We start from the raw sequence: 23,269 nt of genomic DNA on the forward strand, positions 1-23,269 counted from the left end.
ACTTGTTGTGTCTATTCTTGGCAGACACTTATCCTTTTTATCCTAATGAACCTCAAGGAATTCTGAATCTAAAAGAGTCCAAAGTGTTAAGACTTACATGGCCTCATATACTGTGGGGCCCTTTCCCTTCTGAATCCAGAGCCCAAATCAGACTTGAGTCTAGTAACGCCAAGGCATAGACCTCTGTGTAATTACTGAATGCCAGGTTTTAAATATATTCATGCAAAAGAACATTTTGAATTCCTGCACACTGTCATTAAATTTATTAAAAACATTTTTGTACTACACTGTAGTTTACAATTGATCAGCAAAGGGGATCCCAGACACATACAGACACCTGAGAATGAGAACTAAACACTATCATTCGCATGATTTTATTTTCCTCTGCACTTGTGCACTCAGGTGTGCATGAGAAAACACTAAGTTTAATTTACATATTTGTGTAAAAAAAAGCATAACATGACCTATCACATATATTAACCGACAAAGAGTCATTCAGCAAATTATCACACACTGTAAGAAACATTACATTATACATTTGACTATTGAAACATTAAACAGCAACATTAGATTTTTCCATAAAGAAAGGTTTTACAGATGTTTTAGAGAATTGTACTAAATAATTAAATAATAATTTATTATCATACTCAAATGTTTTTTTAATTAACCAAGAGATTCAGTTTACTATCATATAAGACACAAGCAGCAAATCCTCACTCTTTTAAATCTCTGTTAAAAAAAACAACACTCTCTTGAAAAGTTTTACTGTTTTATGTTTTTACTCTGTGTTTTAGTTAATTATGGTTTAACCTCACTGATTGTTATTTCTGTATAATTTCTTTACTATTATTTTTTTAATCATTGTATTATTATTATCTGGTAATTTTTCCTCTGGACTCAAACAGTGCCAGTTCCCCTCCTCACCAGGTGGCGGCGGTAAAGCGCTACGTCATCGTTTGTCGCCTGTTGATGATATATTTTTTTTAAAGGGAAGAAGAAGAAAAACAAGCGAAGAAGAAACGAAATCGAACGTCGCCTGAATAATTTCCAGCAGGTTTTGCCACATTTTACTGCTATAAATCAGTTTAACAACATTGTTTGTCCGTTTTTACACCCGAGCTGTGCAAAAGTTAAACTCGATTACTTAACTAAATGTTATCTCGTCTCCAGCCACTTCCTGGACTCTGATAAATGCCTTCATTATTCTGCATGCGCTGTCGTTGGCTAACATTTTTAGCATCTAAGCTAAGTTCTGCGGTAACCGCTCGTTTTCACGACGGTACAAGGATCTACTCTGCGAAAGTTTTATAAATACAGATACTCACTAATGCTACAGCTCGCGTTGATTTGCATTAGGAGAATATAAAAGTCGCTGTCTTGCCTCCTGTAGCACCATGTCGAAAAGGAAAGTAACGTTTGAGGACGGGAACGGGGAGTTGGATCTGGAGGACGACCTCCCGAACAAAAAGGTAACACGGTGCCGTTCACGCTGTTGTTCAGGACGGAGACGCTGCTGTGAATGTGTTATAACCATAAAGTCTGTGTTTGGAACATCAAGCAGAATCATCTTGGCTCACTAAGCAGCACACGTGCATTTAAAAAATACATAGAAAATACCTTTTACATGGAGGTTGGTGTAACTTTGGTTTGGCAGCTTCTTTTCTTGGTTTACTACATATATGTGGTTCTGAGATGATTTTAGTTGACTCATAATAACATCTCCTGACCAATAAACCTAGATCTGGTTTGTCAGCTAGGGCCTCATAAATGTAGATTGATGTCACCAAGCAATATTATAAAGCTTCATACTATTTTCATCTTAAAAACATTCACAGTCCTAAAACTTGCTTCAAGTCAATAGTGGACTGTTTTTAGGTCCAGTAAAAGTGATGTTATATCGTCTATGCAAGTTATTTATTCTTTTTTTTTTTTATTTTACTGTTGAACAAGAGCTGTGAGGTTGTCAGTGGACCAGGCTCCAGGTTCAAGGGCAAACATTCCCTTGATAGTGATGAAGAGGATGAAGGGGAAGACACAAAGAGCAACAAATATGATATTCTGGCCAGCGATGATGTGGATGGTAAGCCTTGATTATTTTAACCTTAACTATTAAGTGATGTATGACAAATTAGTTGACAAATAATTCAGATTGGTTTTTTGGGGGTTTTTTTTGCTCATACAATTTTAAGGAAGTAATTTATTGTGATTTATAGTTGTAAATTACATTTTTCCCCACATTGAGTCTTTTTTGGAAGGTTTAAGGAAGCAAGCTTTTAATAAGAAGAGCTGCTTCGTACATGAGTCTAGCAAGACTGTATTTTGCCTTGATGTATGTCAGAATGTCAGAAGTTTTGTCAGCTAAAACTGTGCTAACTTGGTTTTCAGGGCAAGAGGGCGCAACAATCGACTTTGACGAGGGAATTTCTATCACACCTTTCAACCTGGACGAGGAGATGCAGGAAGGACACTTTGACTCAGAGGGAAATTATTTCATCAAAAAGGAAGAACAGATTAGAGACAACTGGCTTGACAACATCGACTGGGTAATGAGCATTTTAGGTGCTTTTGCTTCATGTTTGAAAACTTTAAAAGCAATGAGCAATAATTTAAATTACTTATTCCAGGTGAAAATAAAAGAACAACCTTTCAAGCAAAAGAAGAAAGGTCTTGGAGCCAAGCGGAAGCGCAGAGCCGGTGATGAGGATGAGGCTGAGGAAGAGAAACAGAGAGAAGAGAAGCAGGCAGACCGAGAAACCGAAGAAGAGGAGGAGGAGGAGACTGAGCCTGCTGAGGACCCCCTGGCATCCTTCACACAGCACCAGCTCACAGAAGCTGTGGTCGAACTGTTGCTACCCGGGGAGACTGTTGCCAAAGCGCTCCGCCGACTAGGAGGCCTTGGAGGACGGAAGAAGGGAAAGCTGAGGGAGGAGAGTAAACCCACAGAAGAGACCAAAAGGGATACAGAAAAGCTTGATAGGCTCACAGCACTAGCTGACAGACTGGTTGCATCTGGGATGTTTGAAATCTATCAGCAAACATATGAAAAACTGGCATATTTAATGAAGAGCATGAGCAGCAAGAAACCAGCTCTGCGGCAGAAATCCAGTGGTGACGGCGATGATGGCGAAGAAGATGAACTTGACATGTTTGCAGATAAATTTGACGAGAGTCACGGTGACAGATCAGAGGATAAAGAGAAGGAAGAAAACAGAACAGGTTTCTTAATGTTACTTGTATATGATTTTCTTCAATATTTAAAAAAAAAATGTTTTGTTTAATCCAATTTTTTTCTTTGTTCAGTGAGTGATGAAGTGATGTGGGAGTACAAATGGGAAAATCAGGATAATTCAGAAATCTTTGGCCCCTTCACCAGTCAGCAGATGCAGGTAATCAATTGAAATTGTTTCTTGAGTTTGTGGGCGATTAAAAAGAAAGAAAGAAAACTGAAGTGTATCTTTCCTTAGGGGAAAAAAGTGTTTACTTTAGTCACACACACAATCAGTAAAGGGCTAAATTTTAAAAAAGCTTAAATGTTTGATGGTTTCTAAAAGCTTTTATGTCTGTCACCATATCAGACACATATATCTGTTTCTAAATATACTCAAGTACATGCAAAACCTTATAACTGGTACTTATACTGACACGTTAAATATCTACTTTAGGCTTTTACATAAATTAATTAGTTTTTTTTCCCACAAACTAATGTATCTTCAAACATATCAGTAAATCCCATGAAGTTAGATTAGTAGATTATTGGGTTGCAAGCTGGTTCAGCCTTTAACCTCAATCTGACCAGGTGGGCTTTAATCTTCTTACTGTCTGTTTTCCAGGATTGGGTGGATGAAGGCTACTTCAGCAGTGGGGTTTACTGCAGGAGGGTGGACCAGGAAGGATCTCAGTTCTACAACTCCAAGAGACTAGACTTCGAGCTCTACACATGATCTAGGTCCAGCATCAAGCCATCTCAACCATCACCTTCACTGTGGTGTCAGATCTGTCGTTTTAACAGGGGCTTTGTTTTCTGTACGTTGTTTTTAAATAAATAACTCATGTTTGAGGTGGTGCTATCAGCCATTCTGTATTTTTTTCATGAGGTTTATTTCAAGGCATATTGATTTCATTTTAATAATATAGAGCAATAATTATTATAATTATCTGAGTATTTTACACCTGGTACTTACACTGATAATAGGAAACGATATTAATATATTCACCTGCCAGTTCAGCAGCTTTTTGCCATATTTTTTCAGTGGAGTAGAATATGGAGCTGGTTGGGATCATTTCTCACATTTACAGGTATTCACAGTTACAGAATGATAATTATTAAATTACAACTTGTCCCTGATAGATCAGTGTTGCATCCTGGGACTTTTAGAATATGTTATGTAAATAAAAATATTCAGCCTATTCCAATTTATATCCTTGACAGGTAAATAATACACTCTGGACATGTTTTTAGTGATGAAAATAGTCAGAAGTGAAAAGACAAGACGTTGAATTTTGGCAGTACTGTTGAGAGTCACAATTATTTGATCAAAGGAAAATTAATTGGAAGCTATTTTGATAATTTATTAATAATTGAAATAATTTTTCAAGCAAATGTGCCAAATATTTAGATTCTCTGCTTTACTTTATATCAGTAAATTGAATATTTGTTGATGATATTTGATGATATCACTACATGCTTTGGGATATTATGTTTTATAGGCTCATAAATCTATAACGCAAACAATTTACTGAATACATTTTTTTAAAATGTCAGATTAGACTTGTGCAATTTTAAAATTGCTTGTTTATCAATAAAATCTTGTTCAAAACATTATGTTGTTAAGTGATAAGTGTAGGTTAATGTGTCTATGTGACAAATCGTTATATTTTCTCAGGTGAAAACTTGATGCTCTTGTGATGAGACGGTTATCAGTGTTGTCAATTAGACCATGAGTGTATTAACCTCCCAGGAGGCTCCAGGGCAAACATTTGTTGGCTCCAGTTGACGCCCATTGTACACGGCGAATTCATTATTACACCAGGCCCACAGAAACCAACCAGTGGGCCAACTCTCGAGCGCAAATTATTCGTTGATTAACTGATCAGTGGATTGACAGAAAATTAATTGGCGATAATTGATTCATAGTCATTTTTTCAGCAATTCTCAGGTATCAGTAAACTCAACATTTTGGGGTTTTTGACTTTTGATCAGACAACAAAACAAATTTCATGTTCACTTAGACTAAAGGTAATAATGAGGTAATAACCAGAAGGACACAGAGCCCAGACATGCAACATCTCTTTTTTTTCCAGAGAAAGAAAAATCTATATCACAGTAAAACTGAATGGGTTCTGTCCTGACCCATACTCCATCCCTGCACCACATTTGGTGCCAATTGGTTCTGCACTGTTTGCATAATCCTGTCGAAAAACACCCTCAGGTGAAAATCCCCATGGTAGCAGTAATGAGCCGATTATCACAGAAAATAATTAGGAGACCTGTTGATAATGAAACTAACCTTGCAGTAGGTCTTTTGTGGGTGTTACTTGACATTCAGCACAAATTAAGTCAACTTGATATAATTTTACTACAATGCACCAATAAACTAGAACAGTTGAGGTCTTAAAACTAGAAGACCAGGCTACAAGATAATTTATCAATTTAAACATATTTGTTTACTCAAATAATGTGGACCCAAATTATATAGTATTATTATTATTATTATTAGTAGTAGTAGTTGTAGTAGTAGTATTAGTAGTAGTAATATTATTATTATTATTATTATTATTATTATTATTATTATTATTATTAGTAGTAGTAGTAGTAGTAGTAGTAGTAGTAGTATTATATAGTATTATTATTATTATTATTATTATTAGTATTATTATTAGTATTATTATTATTATTAGTAGTAGTAGTAGTATTAGTAGTAGTAGTAGTAGTAGTAGTAGTATTATATAGTATTATTATTATTATTATTATTAGTAGTAGTAGTATTAGTATTATTATTATTATTAGTAGTAGTAGTATTATTATTAGTATTATTAGTAGTAGTAGTAGTAGTAGTATTAGTAGTAGTAGTAGTAGTATTATATAGTATTATTATTATTATTAATATTATTATTATTATTAGTAGTAGTAGTATTAGTAGTAGTAATAGTAGTATTATATAGTATTATTATTATTATTATTAGTAGTAGTAGTAGTAGTAACCTGGGATTTCCTGGGCAGTTACCCAGTTTTTCCAGTTGGTGATCCAGTCACGAACTTGACTCTACTTTCATTTTTTTTTCACCTGATCAAACTGAGGTCTTCCACCAGACGGAGTCAAGCGGGGACAAAAAGACGGCTGTCATTTCCATGAGCCATTTGTCTTTCGCGCTCCTATTGGCTGACCTCGAAATACGACGCCCGGAGCTCTTCTCTCATTGGCCAGATTTCAACAGGCGGAAGGCGAGCCGGCGCTGTGATTGGCTGATCCGTCCGTCTGCCTGTTAGATTTATAAAAACGGACCCTTCTCCGCGAGTCGCTGCAGGGCGCCGTCCGACATGTCTTGTTTACGGTGAGGTCGGAGCACGGCCCCGCGGTCCGGCTGAACGTCTCAGGTGAGTTTGTTTTACTGTGATTCACCGGGAATAAGTGTGTGCGACCTAACCTCGAGCCGGGGATGTGCTCGGTTCCCCCTGAACAGCGCTGAACGGGGGGATATGACAGCTCCCGGCTACGGCTACTACCTGGTGCGGAAACTGTTTGTTACCGACTGGATATCGGCGATAGCTAAACCGGGCGGTGTTGACGGCGGCTCACTAAAGCTCTGCTAGTTAAATAAAACGTACAACTCAAGTTATTTTTTATGATAGCTCCTGTCCGGTATACATTAACGTTGCCGTAGGTTTGCTCCTTTTTTATAAAAGTTTGAATTTGAGACGGTGTGTATTCCAGCAAGTAGACGGCGCTCAGGTTTGCTCAGACCGCTGTTTTCCATTTGATTGTAAACATTAACTGGAATGAATCTGTGTTGAATTGGCTCTGAAATAAAGACAGGGCTTCTTCATCAGCCCGGGGAGCAAGGTAGTTTAATGTCGGTAACTTTTCTCAGATGGACTGGAGAGCAAGTGAACCGATGCCAACCACAGTGACAGAGCTCAAATTCAAAACGTCGGAATTATTGTTGTAATATTGACCGTAAAGTGTAGTTGTTGTTGTTGTTGTTGTTGTTGTTGTTTCACTTTTAAGGACTGATTCAAACATTGCAATGCCTGAAAATAGTAAACACACTCAGATTTGATTAAGTCATATAAAGAAAATTCCACATTGGTTTGGAAAAAAAAAAGGAAACTCTTACAAGATATGGCTGTTTTTAAATTAACCCTATATCTATATATAATCTAAGTCAAATTCCCATAAATACCTCATAAGTGTTAAATTATCCACTAACTGTTTATTTTTATCTGTTTCCCCTCTCGTTATTCCAGCTGAACACATATTACATTACTCAATATATGTTTTTCTTATTGTTTTTAGAGATGAAATGATTAGTCAGTCGTTTAGTTAATAGACAGAAAATTCATCAGCCATTATTTTGATTAACAAATAGTAGTTTTCCAAGCAAATATGGCTAATTTTCCCAATTCCAGCTTCTCAGTTGGGAGGATTTCTCTTTTAGAGATGTCACCATATTATATTGCAACTGATTGATTGAATAAAAAGAAGAATATCAAAAATAGTCACCATCAATCAAACGACAATGAAAATATTTATTAGTTGAGGCCCTAGTTGTTTTACATGTCAATATTCAATAAAAAAAAAAAGTAAAAAAAACCCTGTTATTGTTTTTCATTTCAGAATAAACCTCCATCCCACAGATTATAAAAGTAAGTGAAGCTCCACTTTTAAGACCTACCTTGCAGTGCTTTCATACTGATGTGATACCCCGCATGTTTTGTTTTTTTCTTCCATTGTTGTTATTTACAGAGAAGGCCAGACGAGAGAGAGAGAGAGAGAGAGAGAGAGAGCAAGGGGATGTTGACTTATCCCTCTGACTCGCTCCCTCAGATAGTTTGTCCAATGGATGAAGATGCTATTCCCCCAAACCCTTTCTGTAGTGAACCTCTCCTCCCCTTTTCCTCCATCACTCCCAGGTATAGTTGTCCCAGCACCTTTTGGTTTCTTTGGCTGTCGGTGTATTTTCCCCTCCTTGCTTTTTGTCCCTTTTCTTTCCTTATGGGCTGAGGACTTGCTGACACTTACTGTATGTTGACTACACACAATGGAAACTTTGTCAATATCCAATAACTTTTTGAAAACTTGATAAAACTGTGATAACTGGAATTGATAAGATTTTATTGATAAAATTGGTACAGTTCTTTATCGATTCCCTTAACGATTCATGACCAATTCTTTTTGCCTGCACAGATTTGCAGCTTCAATGCAACTGTTTTATTATGTCTGAGTCTGAACACTTTGTAGAAACATATGAAAGAGGAAATGTCATGCATGTGACTCAGGTGTGCAAAAGGTTTTAGGTTTTCTTAGTCAAAGAAAGAATCTGCTAATCTGTCTGTGTGGCAGTGATGTTATTCAAACTTGGGATATTTAGTGTCAGATACATGGCAATCGTGGAATTTAAGCCCACGTTGCATTAAAAAAAATCTTTGAGCATATTGCTGGTGTTTCTGTCTGTACTTGAAAGGACCGTTTTACAAACATAGCAGTGTCATCATCTTTATTTGTGAAATGAAGCCGTGCTTTGGACCGTTTCTTCCCCTCTGCCACGACTCATTGTTGCAAGTTTCCAGCAGCGCAGACTGTTGAGTTTGATGTCATTGTTTTGCAATGTGCACATGGCAGAAAAACTGCTGTCATTGATAAATGGAACTGATAAGCTCAGAGGCATCCAGTTCCAATTCTTTAGACAATGTGGAACCAGCTCTCGATTTCCATCCCTACTTGGAACCTGGTCTGATATGTTGCAAAAGACAACAAAGACAAAGCTTAAATGTAGAAAGACTAACATTTTTCTTTAAGATAACATGGTTAAACAGCAGGTTTGTGTTTGAAAGCTTGCATGGACGCAGTCCCACTTCAGCTTAAGTGGCCAAATGTGCTTTTCTTAGAAATGCACAGAAGGTTGGATAGTAATTATTGGATCACAGCTGGCTAGTAATGATCACATTTAGTCAGAGTGGGTTCTCAATATTAGCAATTTTCATATTTTTCCTGATATTACATTGGTATAAATGTAGACCATAGCTCAAATATTGGACAGTTTTTTCTAATCCTGAATTCTTGTGCATCTTTACGACTTACTGCACAGCCTTTCTTTCCTCACTGTGTATGAACCTAAAAATGCTGGATATTAGTTAAATTGTTTTTCAAAACTTTCACAGCTGTGGGAATGATGGGATATCTGGACACAGACGGAGTGGTCGCATTCAAGGGATCAGAGCTCAAACACCGAAGAAACAGAGCAACACAAACACCGGAGCGCCTCAGAAACCATCCAGACACAATCCGTCCCCCCCCAAGAGACAAAGAGAAATCGGAAACATGGTAAAAGTTTCGCTCAAAAAAATCTTATTTACAATTTCTTGAGTGATGAAATGGATCAGTGCTCATGCAGCGCCTGTGCATCCCTCTGATTTGTAGGTGCAAGTGTCCCAGTCCAAGCAGCCAAGAGTTGAAAACACTCATGAAGATGAGAAACAAAATGAGGTCAGTTCTGTCTTTCCTTGCTCTAGATGTTCTCTCACTCAACCCTCCACGTCTCTCTTGGCCTCTCAGTCTTCGTCCTTACAGTCCGTCTGCCTGATGGTGTTTTTCATGTAATAAAGCGGTCGGTGTCTAATCTTTGTGGAGCAGCTGTACTGTAGGGTTATGTATGGAAACATTGGAGATCAGTACAGTCGACAGGGTGTGAGGGTTAATTGAGTGATTTAATCCTCCTTCACGGTCTGTTGCATCTGACACAGACAAGCGATCGAATGTCTTAATGTGACCCACTAACGCTCAGACTGCAAATATTACAGAATGCAATGTATAGTCTTTGTCTTCTCTTTCCTTTGTGTTTCCTACACAAATGACTAAATACTTGGCGGACTAAAATTTGGCTGTTATGATAATCAGACTGAGGAACACACATTTGAACAGAGGTTTTCTAAAACTTCCTCATTATGTGACCAAATTTTTAAAAAAAATAAATGTGGTTTTTTTTTAAATTCAAATAGGTGCAATAAAATTTTTATTTAGAGGAAATAGTTAAATTGATAAAAATGGGAGAGGTGTGAGTACAGATTGAGATGAATCGAGAATGTGTAGCGCTTTGTTTACTTCTGTAAAACAGTTTTGGAAAATGAACAGATGATGCTGTGTTTTCTTGTTTGGTTGAATCAGCAGCTCAGATGGTTTCAACACTTTTACCAAACACTCTTTAAGTTTCTTATAACAAATGCAAACATTTTTTTGTTTATTTTGCAGGATGGATTTGATTTTAGTTTTTCAGCAGAGCTCCAAAATAAGTAAGTGTGCAACAGCTTGTGTGTGCATGGTAATCGTTAGTTTATATGGAGGTGTTTATTTTTTTATGTATGTGGAAAAACTGCTCACACAGTTGTTCTTTTTAGGTGTGTGCACATTTCATTATATTATTTTAGACGGTCCATACATTTGTATTTTACAACTTTGTAATAACAGTGAATAATAAACTATATTTAAAGTGCAGTGATGACTATGAGCAGCCTTGAACAGAGTATGTGGTGCAGGCATGGTCTGAATAGTTTTCCTTATGACCTACAAAACCAAGTGGAAACGGGGCACAGATGTTCATATTTTCTGAGGTTTTCATGAACAGGGAACCAGTGGCTGGGAGGACGCCTCATACAAGATCTTGTACTGACACAGTAAATTGATGCTTTCATGAGAAACTTGAATGTAATTGTTTTTATTTGACATAATCACAGTGTTTCTGCCTTGTGTCTAATTTCCCTTTTCTTTTTTTTTATTGTAGGCAAAAGGACCAGAAAACCCCCTGCAAGAAACCAAATGTCACTTCTGCTGAGAATGTAGTGGAGCAGGTGGCTGACAGCACCACACAGGATCACGATGCTGCTAATTCTGACATGGATGCATGCAGGGCCCTGGCTGTGGGACACGCTGTTGAAAATGCATCCGCGCCTAAGGGATGGGTGATCGGGCCGTTGTTTCAGTCGTTCAAGTCGAAGATGGCCAGTTTCACAGAGATCGTCATGAGTCCTGTTAAACTCTTCAGAGCTAACAGTCCTCCACCGTCCATGGACCCTCTAGACAAATTCACTGAACGTGAGCTACAGGCCGATGGAACAGCTGACGATGAGCCGAACAATATGTTTCAGCCAGTAGGAGAAAGTGAGAATGGGAATCAGGAAGCTGAAGCTCATCAGCAGAGTGTTAATGATGTAGAAGGTGCACAAAGCTCAAAAACCGGTGCTGTTAAATACTGTAAAAAACTTGCATTTGATGTGGAGTTGTCAGCACACAGCTCTGAACAGACAGATGAATGTGGAATAACTCAGAAGGAAAAAAACTCACCTGATTCTGTGCCTTTGCAAGACAGTCCATTACCCTGCATCGTCTCTCGCCAAGGTTCAGACTCTCGTGGGTCAGTTGTTAGTTCCTCTTTACTGTTACAGCCCTCCATCAATTCAAGTGCCTCACATGAATCCACGTTAAAGATTTCTAGTGCAGCGGAGGAGCAAGGCAAGCAGGCCGTCCGGCTGAAACCGCTGCCCAGAAAACGAACAGGAAACAGGTCAGAATTAAAGAAAGTTATCTCTAAGCCTCTTGTATCTGAAGCGAAGAAGGAAGAGTCTGACCCAGAGCAGCTTCCTCAGAGGAACTCAGTCGAAACAAGCAAAACGCACTCAAGTGATGCTGACAAAACTCAGTTATTATCTCCAGTCTGTTACACAGACCGTCTCCAGCCTGATGGTGATGATGATGAAAGTTGCAACATTTATACACCTGCAGGTCTTGGGAGATCAAAGAGGGGGCTGAAACAGTCGTGTCATCCCCAAGAACCGGTGAAGAGGAAAAAACCGACAAGAGCTATTTGCACAGAGGATACAAAAAATAAAGAGTTATTAAACGTGGCTTCAGACAGTGGCGCAGTGAGAGGGCTAAGGCCACCAAAAAAGGAAGTTTTGTCGACAAATGTTGTAGACGGGGAAGAAACACTGAAGCCTCCTAGAAAAAGACAGACTGTTTCAACCAGAGGGAATACGAAAGGAAAAGGTGGACAAGAAATGCTTCCCACAGTAAATGAAGCAGTGTTAAACACGCGGACTGAAAATTCCCCTGATGCCGTGTTGATCTGCTTGCTGGATAAAAGCAGTGGTGTGTCGGAGAACAACCAAAAGAGCAGCAGCAAGACAAAGCCGAGCGGTTCATGCAAAAGACTCAAAACAAGAGCAGGTCTTAGTAAAAGTTATGTGAATATTGACAGTATGGATCTGGAAACCACTGTGGCGATCACTTCTACCAAACAGGAGCCGTTACCAGACATCCCTGTGTGTCCTGATACCAAGCAGCTCCAGAGCACAGTCAAGTGCAGGAATATAAACAAGAAACCATTAAAACGGAAATCGCTGATCCATCCGAGTTCAGCGACGGACTCAGGCAGCTCTTTGGTTTCTGCCACATCAGTCCTATCAGTGGAGCCATCAGAACTCACACCCACAGATTTTAACACCTCTCTGCCCGTTAAGAGAGAGGAGAACTTAAAAACAGAGCTGAACCAGCCGTCCAAGAGATCCAGGAAGGGTTGTAGAGGTGCTGTTAAATCTTCTGACTCAGGCGCAGCTCAAGAGACAAAGCAATGTATCAATAACCTTCATTTAATAACCAAAGAAAGTCAGTCTAACGAAGGCAAAGGTAAAATCTCAATGGACCCTGTATATTTTGAAATGACACCTTTTGAAAGCAATCACCAACCTGCTCCTCCGCCCTCCCAACCTCACCTGGAGTTTTCTGTACAGTTATATAAGCAAGTCGAAGATGAGGAGGAAACGAGCACAGCTCCTGCCGGTGAGGTGTTTCCCCCTGACCCTGAAGCAGGTAATCACAGCGGCGTCTCCAGGCTCAGGCCTAGTGCAAGAAGAGTCAACGTCAAACCAAGGAGAGCAGATAAACAAAGGAGAAGGTGCAGAGTTTTGCACAGAGGTGCACACAAAGGTGAAGAGATGACAAACTCGATCACTATGGAGGACGCAGATTTGGCTACAGCGAGTACCCGCTCATCAGAAAACACTTTTTCACGGCGCCTGTTACGCAGCTACTCGTGCCCAGAGATCCCCTCCCTCTGCTCCAATGACACACCCTGGACCTCCTCCCTCCATTCTCCACATCACAGCAGGACTCACACGTCACACCAGCACAAGTCCTCCCACACTCCCGTTGTCCCTCACGCCCACAAATCCCTCCGGCGGGCTCGTCGACACACGGTCTGCAGCGTGGAGGTGGAGAGGGAGATCGCTCCACTGTGCCTTCGGAAGGAGGTGTACCCCTCCAGAAGATCTGCCCTGTATGACGGCGTCGCCCAACACCTGTCTCCTATTCTTGCACTTTCTCCCAGCACTTCCCTCTCAGCCCTGGCATCCTGTTTCCTCTCAAGCCCTCTGGCTTTTCTCTCCAAGAGAGTTGAGAGCAGAGGAGCTGCTGCCAGCGCCAGCACTTCCAGTCACGCTTCCTCTCCCACCTCCTCCTCCTCTTTGACATCCCCATTGAGCTCCTCCACGTGGCACCTTCCAGGATTCCTCCTAAGAAGTGACTCCTCTCATGTTACCTCAGATTCTAGTGGCGGGTAACACACTTTTTTAATGTGGAAAAAAAAGATATTTAATTATAATACTAAGGATTTGTTAGAGCTTCACTCATATGAACTCTTGTCTTATTTGCAGTGGGAATCCCTTGGAGTGTGAGATTGAGAGAAGCCAACAGAGTGAGGAGGAGGATGATGGTGAAGACACAAGTTCCTCCAGTCAGGAGTATGAAGATGCTGCACTGAGAGAGGAAAAGGCTCTGTCTGATTCTGAAATCAAGGTATACATTATCTTACATAAGTAATAACATGCTGTGATTGTGTTATTGTATATTAAATCCCTGCAGGCTAACATGCTATAGTCAGGCTAAAGTAATCCTGTTAAATCTAATGCAGCTAATTTGTTTCCTTGAACGCAGTTTGATTTATGAATCTCAGATGAAGTTATCTCGAGTTCATGTTTTAACAAAACAAAATGAGTAGAGATGAAACCGTGATCAGTGTTTTCACACTTCGATCACAGTTAACCTGTAGATATTACAGTGAACGTGGTCATTGTGAGTATGAGTGAGACCTTGTGTAATAAGAAACTGAAACCTTCCTAAAATCTCTTAAAAAGCATTTAAACTATTTCAGCATTTTTCTTCCTTGTGGTATCTCAAAACTTTTTATAAGTGCACAAATGTTTATGATATTTTGTAATTGATCCTGTGTAATTATGATAATTACATCAACAGATCATAATGATTTCTCAGTATTTTGCATTTTCTCATGTAAAATCATAATTATATCAACAATCTTTCATTATATCACTGAGAAAGCAAATGACTTGTATCTGAACATGAGTTCATGTGTTCATGTACAGTTCACTCTATAACAAACTGTAACAAAGAAGCTTCTGCACGGTGAAGATTCACAATCATTTACTGATAATCTGTCATAAAAACTGATTTATTCCCAAATGGATGCATGTTTCTTTCACATATATTATTTTTTTGCCCCTTGTTCATCAGTCACATTGTTAGATTAGCTCTCATATACTTTACATGTCCCACTTTTTCTGTGGTCTTCTGTGGTTTTAGCTTCTAACCTTCTTGTTCACCATCACAGATGGTGCAAAAGCACGAGGAACGAGGGAAGGTGTCGTCCATCAGAATTCGGAAAACTTTACCCAAACCTCAGAATAACCTGACGCCCATGGGCCTCCCCAAACCCATCAGGTACGGTCTCCATGTACTTACATACAGGAAGAAATGGAGCTTATTCTTTGACAGAATACTCTTAGTCTGAAAGTCCACTCATCTTTTTCTGGGGTTTCAACTGTATTTCAGTCTTTGTCAGTGGACTGACATATATAGGTGCAACACATCAGTTAGTTGTGTGATATTATATCATTTTTCATCTTAAAGGCAGGCTTAAAGATCAGTTCAGAAATTCACTTAAATTTCTCTTTGTTACAGCCAAGAGAGCTGTCGGTAAACTCGTGCTCACCTTAGTTGCTCCAGTGTCACTGTTTCTGCTGCATTTAATGATGCGCTTCTGCTTGCAGAAGGGTTCGACATCCTCATTGTTGAGATAAAAAAAAAAAAAAGAACAAGTCAACAAATAGAGCAGATGCCTGTTTCTGTTTTACATGAGCAGGTTCAGGTCGGAGCCCTGTGTTAGCTCAGAGCTAGCATGGTACAGAAAACTCTGTAAACAAGCTAACACGGCAAAGTTTGAGGTTAGAAAGACAAACCATCATAATTCCTTTGTATTATAATTTACATAAAGAAAATTCACAGGAAATCTGAGGCTAATAACTAAGAGCTGAGTTATATCCAACGTGTGCAGAGGTTAATGAGGTCTGTACAGATGTAGCCTCACGTGCTTTTATCTAAAAGATCTTGTTTGCTCATTTGATGTAAAATCCAACATGCAGCACTCAATCAGAACAGTTTACTGTCCTTTTTTATACTCTCTGATCAATATTCAATATGATTTGTTGTATTTTTTGTTATGTTTCACCACAGGCTGAAAAAGAAGGACTTTAGTTTGGAGGAAATTTACACCAATAAGAATTTCAGCAAACCCCCTGAAAGGTAAGGTCAACATACGACAGGTACAAGATTTAGATGCATTTAAAACTGACTTTATCTTATACATTCACTGCCTTAAAATAATGAGCCACACCTTTAATACATCAAAATACATTTAAAAGTTATTGGCAAAATATATCCAGCCCTACTGTAAACATACACAAACTAAGATAAGAAAAGAAATACTTTATTTATTGCTTTAGGTTAATTCACAACACACTCACACAGTTACAGTTTGGGTGCACATTTTTCCCCCACTGTGAACACCTCATACTGAAAACCTGCTTAGATTCAACATCCTCAGACTGATGTTGCTGGTGAGGCAAAACACCAAGGTTTGACCAGGAGGTGTCACCAGAGGATCAATCAGCTGATTTTTAGGTTCCTGCTCTGTGTTGGGAATGAAGAAGTGGTATTAGGTCATCATTAGAAATAACTGACATCTCTTCACTCACTGACTGGAACATGTTGCATGTCTTTCAGCCGGCTGGAGACCATATTCGAGGTGCCTCTCAATCGCCGGAACGGCTCCGAATCCTGGTTCGGCCAGAAACGCATCAAACGATTTTTAGAGTTCCTGGAGGTCGGCGAGGCCAGAAAACCAAAGAAGCCTCTCGTTGGCGTCGGGAAGGCAGGTATTTCATCCTCCAGGACGAGAAGAGGGGGCTTCGCTAAAGACGAAGCGTCCCTCGGCGTGCAGGACGTGGACTCGCTGCTCTGTGCCAAACTGGATCAGCTCAGTCTGTGGCTGATGCACGATCAGAAAGACAGTTGACAGATGCCTTTTAAAATCATTAAAAAAAAAAACAAAACAAAACTGCACTGCATTGCTGTTTATATGACTGTTTCTAATATATTTTCAACATGAAGATTCACATGTGAGTCTTCCAGCTCTTTTTTTTTTTTTGTCAACACAATGATTGTAAAAATGTTGTGGTGACAAATTATTACATTTTCAGTCTGTTTCATTTGTAGCCTGCGAGTCAAAGAACGATGCAACATAACACCATAAATGTATTTGATCCTAAAAGTTGAAAATATTGTTAGATGCATTATACATTAAGTTGCTTTATTAACAGCACTTAAACCCCTGCCGTCCTTTTTTCCCCATCAGCCACTGTCCGTCCGTGAGAGCCGAAACCGAACAGTATCAAGTTTTTCAGATTACATCTCATTTCTGTTGTGCTGTCTGATTTGAAAGGAAGCGTCTGTTAAATAAGCGGCAGTGACCTTGCAGCATCATTGTAAGTTATTTATAAAGGCAGCTATTATTACTATTAAATGCTGATCATAACTTTTAAACATGCCAGCAAGAGATTTGTGTTCGCGAGAACCACGTTTCTGTCCGTGACGTTTATGTACAGTCCAGTGTGTCAGCTCAGGGCAGACCCAGTTCAACTGTCCAGCTGTTTGTGTTTGTAATTTTATGGCTGAAGAGGTTTTTGTTGTGTAGAATGTAACATGGAAACAAAACAGCACTCCAGACGCAGACTTTCTAATCAGGAGGAGAAGTGTTCAGACTCCGCTGCTGGTCGTCTTCTTATTACCCGTGGTTCTCTCTGGGTTATTTTGTGGTGTCTATATTTGTATTGCAAAAGTGACAAATTCTTGACAAACTGCCTATGTTTGTTTTTGTGTTTTTGTTTTTTTTTTTTTGCCAAATTTGAATGAGGTTGCCTTAACTGTAAGATTTTGTTTAAATAGACGTTTTGTAGGCGTGTTTTGTAAATGTCCCAGTTTTTTGTTCAATGAGGGCACGTCAAGATGTTTCAAGCAACTCAAAGCACAAACGTTTTTTGTCAGTTTATTATAAAATAGTTTCTGTTACATGTTTGTATAAAAGTACAACAAATTGACACATTCGACATTAATAAAGCTAATATGGTAACAATGCAATAGTGGACAAGAGAATGTCGGCACAACAAGAGCAGGATCTCAATGTTCTGATGAAGCACTGCCAAGATCCAGTACAGACCCAATCCTTCGTGGACACGTTGCTACGTTTTAAATTCACAGATTGACTAATTTATTCACTTTTGTGAAATCTGCAAGTATCTTTTAATGGCATTTAAGGTGCAGAAATATTAAGGATTGGGTCCTTACTGGGTAATGACCACTCTAATCTTAAATATATAATGTATATGTGTCGTGTAGTGTGATGTCAAACTATAGGTAATGCTGGATTTTCTATGGTCATTTAGATATTGAATTGTCCATATGTTCATATATTATTGAATAAATATTACAGCGTATAAGAAAACATGTAAAAGTTACAAGGTTTTTAATACTATATTTTTTTTGGAGTTGTCCCTTGTGTAAAAATAATAAATGCTTACGAGGAAGTAGAAAAGTGTAAACTGAGACAGCAGTGCAGGAAAAGGCCAAAGCAGAGTTTCTGTGTTTCATGTAACTAGCAGTTTCTTCATATCTTCAGGGGCTTTTGGTCACAGATAAGCAGCTTTTATACTGTCCGCCGTCTGTCTCCATAAACATCCAGAATCTGAAGAACCACTCCGTTGGTTATTTTCCGTAGAGGTTCCTCAGAGTCGATCAGTCTTTCAGGGTGGCGAGATATGAGAACAATGCCATTAAGATAGGGATTGAAGCCAGGAAGGAAAGCCACGCCACAATAGAGATGATGCCCAGTTTTCTTGCCCGTCGTGAAAACTTTTCCTTTGCCTCAGGATCTGATGTTGCCTCGGCCTGTTGGAGCAAAGAATTAAGGTTAAATCAGAGGAAGTAAGTAGAGCTAATACCACTGACAATAAGCAATAATCCAGTTTGTCATTTAGTCTAATTCTGTGAACACTTTTACTTCCTCGTTATTTTAAGTCTCACAGACTCCAGTGCTGTAAATGTGGATAATAACAACTGCAGAATCAGCAGTTTTTCCCTTTAAATGTTCCTCTGATCCTGTAACAGCCCAATATTTAGGAAATGACTTTCCTCTGTCATGACTGGGGCTTTCCCATTAGATTTAGGTAGAAAAAACAAGGACCATGAAATCTACTCTTAAAGCATCACAACAATGTTTTAGGTTTTATATATTATACAGATTAATCCCTTTTTGTGAGTCAGAAAACCAAAGAATTGTACATTGTGTGAGTCAGTTATTTTGGACTAGTAAGTAGTGCTTTATAAAAAGAGCTGTCAGCACCAATCACAGATACAAATCAATGTATTTAACCATGTTTTACAGCTGGTGAGACCCCCAGTCAGAGGTAATGTGAAACATGAAACCAGTTCAAAATCATGTTTCTAAGCAATACAAAAAATTAAGAAAAGTCAGGAAGCATCTAGGTATTAAAACAAAGTTAAATGTGTTTTGAAGCCGTTAAAGAGGCCGAACATTAAAAAGATTCAAGGTGTTAGAGGCAACATCCTTTGTAAAGTTAAACCTGTTCAAACCATCAAAGTTTTTTGTAAAAATACAGTTTTCTCTAAATTAGTGTGGATTGAATCTATTTACTCTGCTGAACTGATGCTGATAAAATCCACAGATGTTTTATAGCAGAAGACTCGTGTCCCCAAATACTGAAATTTCATTTCAGCTCACTTTAATGTGATCTGAGGGAAGAATAAGAAAAAGCCCCTGAAGCGATGTGTTCTCAACAACACTCACATACCTGAGAACACTGACAGTGTTTGCTCACACCGACTGTTTCCTGTGTTCATATCGGCCACAAAGGACAAAAAAATCATCCTCTGTGTTCTGTGCAAATTAACTTGTACATAAAAATAAATAATTAAAGTGAAGCTTCATTAGGCTGAGTTAGACTGATCAAGTGAAAATCAGGCTCATATCCTCCAAAGTTAAAGTCTTTTTGATAGAAACTGGCCATTGAAACACAAAGAGTGAATTTTATACTTTTTAATCTTATGAAATAATGAAGCCTCATGTTTGCTTCAGCCGAACTGAAGAAGTAAGATAAGTGAGATAACACTGAATTCACCAACAGAAACTATCGTGTTTTGTCTATAATTTGTGATTAAACGCCACAGAGCAGCAGAGTTGGTGAAAACAAGCTGCATTTACCATGACTGAATTTATCAGAGCTTTGATTCCGATGCAGGAGAACCCGCAGATGATGCTGCCGATGGCGAGTTTCCTGTGGAACCTGTCTCTGCTGCGGGAAGCACCACCCTGCTCGGGGCAGGTGACTACCTGGGGGCAGGTGTCGCCTGACCCTGCTATGGTGGTCAGTGGGAGCGATTCACCCATGGGTACAGATGTGTGAGGTGAGTTGGACATATCTGCAAAACAAAACAGGCTTGTCTGAGTTACACCATAATTACTGAAACCTCTTTTGATGTGCGAAACACTTGTGTGTTTTGTCAGAGCGGCTGCTGAACAGTTTTAACACACACTCGATAGGATTATTTGTTTTTCAAGACAAATGGACAAATGGTTTCACTTTTTATCTGAGGACAAACCCTGCTTAGGCAAATGTTGATTCAATTACACTTAAAATGAGTTTAGTGTTCCAGGTCTTTTCAGAATAAAGCTCAGACTTCATGAGTCAGACGATCTCACAGTTTTTTTTTTATGTCTCATTCACCTCATGAGTTGTATTTGATCTATTTATGGTCCTGCTCACAAACTGAAACAATGACCTCATTACTGACGTCACCTCCATTCAACGTCACAGTGAGTCTCCCTCCTCTATTAAACCTCAGCACTGCTGCTGTGAGAACACCGCCCCGGCACCTGTTGCTTTTTGGGCCCATTATAGGAACAAACCAGGATTAGTTCAGGTGCCAACGTAGCCCAAAGGTTTGAAAATGATCTCTAATCTCTCATCTTACTGACAGTCGAGGTGAGGAATGCTGCTGCTTTGATTTGTGCAGAAAGAAACACAGACAAACCCAGATTGTCCTGGTGACCTGCTGTCTACAGCACCGGGCAAGAAAATCCCAGGTTAAAGAATTTAGAACAGACTTGCCCTTTAAAATATCGTTATCTCTGGTGAGAATAGCTATGTCTTGGAGGGGGTATTTCCAACATGAAAAAACAGAAAGTACCTTGTGCGTGGCGTAACATGGGGCACAGTTCAAAGTGCTCCCTGTTACCCACACAACAACAACAACAACAACGACAAAGAAAGCCAGAAACTCGTAGGATCGCACTTTAAAAAACGCAGAAACCTCATGCTTGACTGCAGAGAGCTGCCATGGAGAAGTGAGAACATAAAATGTGATTGATCTTATCTCTGATTCGATCAAAATGTGCCGGCTCTGCATGTTTGTCACTCGAGGAGAATGAGGGAGCAGCAGCGTGTTACACAGGCTTGAGAAACTAGAAGAGAGATCTGACTGATCCAGACAGTTTCTGTTCTATAAATACCCAGAAGCAGAGAAAAAAAGTCTTCACGCTCGAAAGCAAAAGAGAAAATACAACATGATTTAACAATGTGAATATAATACTGAGCAGATGTCACAGGATAAACACAATTAGATCTGATTTAAGGGCTGAGTTGTTACTTTAAAGTACAAACCTGATCAACTTTCAAAGGCACTGTTTGGAATCCGCTCCTTCAGTGAAACTCTGGAGTTTGTCTGCTGTATTTCTTGTGTCTCAGTGAGAAGATAGGAAGGTGTGTTGTCTTCTTAACAGAACTCCATTCTAAGGTGACACCTTAGAAGCTCCACAAGGTCCAAACCCCAGTCCTGTCGCTGTCAGCAGCTCTGAAGTCGACTGGTCCCTGTGAGATGGAAGTTGTTGAATGGCAGGATCTGAGAGCCGGGGCTGAAACTGAGTGAAACTTCCACGCCCATTTTACTGCGCAGGCTCTCCCACACATACATGTGTCAAACCCTTTGTTCGCCCGGTTATATTAGGTCTCGTACTCACTCTGCTCCTTGTGTTTGCAGCCTTTACTTCCTCTCTTCACTTCATGTAGGCAGTGTGACAGTGTGGCTTTCCCTCACCACATTCCTCAGGAGCTGGGAAAGGTGTGTCAGCACTTGTCCCGCCTCGGGGTGAAACAGCCACAGATTCCTGTTCAACAGAGACAAACCCTGCATCTTATATCACTGTAAGACATACATGGATCTGGACCAGCGGGTCACACCGGGCCTCTTCCTGTACCCAAGCATTTACCCAGAGATAAGAGGTGAAGTATTTACTGCCCCTTGGCTCAGTGGTTGATCAATACCTGGCTGCATTTTTTCAGGGCTGACGCCGCCCACGGTAAACTAATCCACCTCATGGACAGCAGGATATTCCCTCATGGTGAGTAAGAGTGTGGGAGGGATCTGCTGTGGCTTTTCATCCAATCGATGTGGCTCGACCGCATCATAACCTGATTATTCATGAGTGTCCGATCGGAGGCCATTCCTCTTTTCTCTGTTTTAAGCCAGTGAAACCAGAAAGAAAATTTCAGTTTGGACAATATGTGTTTTTTAACTGCAGGTAGATGTAAAAACGCAGTGATTTACTTTGGTTATGATCCATTTTCTTTATAAAAAGATATTTTTATACAAATACCAAACCATGGAGAATGTTTTTTTTTAAATGCTTCCATCCTCATGTTTATTCCCGGCAGGGTCACCTCCCTACTTCTGTGTCCTTTGAGTCAAAGACTGAAACAATCCAAGCAAGTAAAACCCACACCCACACCAAAACATACAAGTAACTCAAGCAGTCAAGAGACTCAAATTTTGGGCCTCAGACAAGACCCTCTCTGAGGTAACTGAACAGCACCGACTGATGACACAAGAGGTTGCACTTAATTCAACCAGTGCATTTTGGCTCATGATCTTTGAGGCTGATAGAATTAAATGAAAAGTTTTCTCCTTTAAGCAGATGCTCTGTCACGAAAAACATAAACCTGAGCCGGTCGTTGCTTTTGAATAATTTTAAAGGTCATGTATTTGCGTATGACCAGCATGTGTAAATAATTAAATGAAATGAAATTAAAGTGACCTCTTCAGTCTGGTAGGACTCACTGCTGGATTCATCATTATAGGCAAATCTGTGCAGGTATATTTTAAACTGGAGCAAAGATGGATTATCATGAAATTGTACACATTTCATGTACACTTATTTGTCTGTTTAATATAAATTATGTCTCATTTAAAGAAATTTGCATTGCCTTGTTGAAAGTTGCTTTACAAATAAACCTGCCTTGCCTCGCAGACATTCATGGTCCCCAGAGGATGAATCCTAACGACTTCATTGAATGATTTTTGTCTAGATCTTTGGTTTTGATTGAAATGTCTTAACTACTGGAACGGTGAAGGCTCACTGTGAAACTGAATTCAGACATTGATGATAATGAATTATAATAGCGTTTGTGATCTCATACATTTAAAGCAGAGCCGCCAGAAAATGAATCACATCCCCAACAGCCTCAACTGTACTTAATTAGCAACTGTTAGCATGCTAATTTTTAACTTCTATTTTAGTA

At 39.4% G+C, this 23,269-nt stretch overlaps 2 protein-coding genes and 2 long non-coding RNA genes across 6 annotated transcripts; 3 read left to right on the plus strand and 1 right to left on the minus strand.

Moving 5' to 3' along the window:
* Nucleotides 1-974: 974 nt before the first annotated feature.
* On the plus strand, nucleotides 975-4,070 carry cd2bp2 (CD2 (cytoplasmic tail) binding protein 2). Of its 2 annotated transcripts, XM_071466628.1 has the most exons (7): nucleotides 975-1,054; nucleotides 1,391-1,469; nucleotides 1,951-2,080; nucleotides 2,386-2,543; nucleotides 2,625-3,216; nucleotides 3,301-3,386; nucleotides 3,831-4,070. In XM_071466628.1, exons 2-7 carry the CDS (start codon nucleotides 1,395-1,397, stop codon nucleotides 3,939-3,941), a joined length of 1,152 nt encoding a protein of 383 aa, XP_071322729.1. In that variant the 5' UTR covers nucleotides 975-1,054; nucleotides 1,391-1,394; the 3' UTR covers nucleotides 3,942-4,070. The 2 variants fall into 2 exon arrangements, with proteins under 2 accessions (XP_071322729.1, XP_071322737.1); XM_071466636.1 differs by having other exon boundaries at nucleotides 1,001-1,469.
* Nucleotides 4,071-6,486: 2,416 nt separating this feature from the next.
* Nucleotides 6,487-16,677, plus strand: prr14 (proline rich 14). 2 transcript variants are annotated; one of them, XM_071466647.1, is made up of 11 exons: nucleotides 6,487-6,595; nucleotides 7,836-7,864; nucleotides 7,965-8,131; nucleotides 9,380-9,542; nucleotides 9,639-9,704; nucleotides 10,467-10,507; nucleotides 10,996-13,824; nucleotides 13,922-14,063; nucleotides 14,893-15,002; nucleotides 15,795-15,863; nucleotides 16,344-16,677. In XM_071466647.1, the coding sequence occupies exons 3-11, from the start codon at nucleotides 8,013-8,015 to the stop codon at nucleotides 16,633-16,635; spliced, it is 3,831 nt and encodes a 1,276-aa protein (XP_071322748.1). In that variant the 5' UTR covers nucleotides 6,487-6,595; nucleotides 7,836-7,864; nucleotides 7,965-8,012; the 3' UTR covers nucleotides 16,636-16,677. The 2 variants fall into 2 exon arrangements, with proteins under 2 accessions (XP_071322748.1, XP_071322756.1); XM_071466655.1 differs by lacking the exon at nucleotides 7,965-8,131.
* A 971-nt stretch (nucleotides 16,678-17,648) lies between these two features.
* Nucleotides 17,649-21,557, minus strand: LOC139611778 (uncharacterized). The gene is made up of 3 exons (XR_011686353.1): nucleotides 21,356-21,557; nucleotides 19,897-20,114; nucleotides 17,649-18,563 (listed from the first exon to the last, which is right to left on the minus strand). It is a non-coding gene; the product is annotated as an uncharacterized lncRNA (long non-coding RNA).
* Nucleotides 21,558-21,765: 208 nt separating this feature from the next.
* Nucleotides 21,766-22,531, plus strand: LOC139611785 (uncharacterized). Its single transcript, XR_011686354.1, has 3 exons — nucleotides 21,766-21,895; nucleotides 22,034-22,092; nucleotides 22,406-22,531. It is a non-coding gene; the product is annotated as an uncharacterized lncRNA (long non-coding RNA).
* The last annotated feature ends 738 nt before the right edge of the window (nucleotides 22,532-23,269 follow it).

The sequence above is a fragment of the Trachinotus anak genome, unplaced genomic scaffold (assembly GCF_046630095.1).
Source record: "Trachinotus anak isolate AG129_WGS33_773 ecotype Australia unplaced genomic scaffold, CSIRO_AGI_Tana_v1 ptg000003l, whole genome shotgun sequence".
NCBI lineage: Eukaryota > Metazoa > Chordata > Actinopteri > Carangiformes > Carangidae > Trachinotus > Trachinotus anak.

What these genes read in the sequence shown, in the direction of transcription:
- cd2bp2 (XM_071466628.1), top strand. Translation starts at nt 1,395, where the DNA reads ATGTCGAAAAGGAAAGTAACGTTTGAGGACGGGAACGGGGAGTTGGAT. An exon ending in ACGACCTCCCGAACAAAAAG is followed by an intron (nt 1,470 to 1,950) that starts GTAACACGGTGC and finishes CTGTTGAACAAG; the next exon opens with AGCTGTGAGGTTGTCAGTGG. An exon ending in TCACCAGTCAGCAGATGCAG is followed by an intron (nt 3,387 to 3,830) that starts GTAATCAATTGA and finishes TCTGTTTTCCAG; the next exon opens with GATTGGGTGGATGAAGGCTA.
- prr14 (XM_071466647.1), top strand. Translation starts at nt 8,013, where the DNA reads ATGTTGACTTATCCCTCTGACTCGCTCCCTCAGATAGTTTGTCCAATG. An exon ending in AAAGAGAAATCGGAAACATG is followed by an intron (nt 9,543 to 9,638) that starts GTAAAAGTTTCG and finishes TCTGATTTGTAG; the next exon opens with GTGCAAGTGTCCCAGTCCAA. An exon ending in TTCAGCAAACCCCCTGAAAG is followed by an intron (nt 15,864 to 16,343) that starts GTAAGGTCAACA and finishes CATGTCTTTCAG; the next exon opens with CCGGCTGGAGACCATATTCG.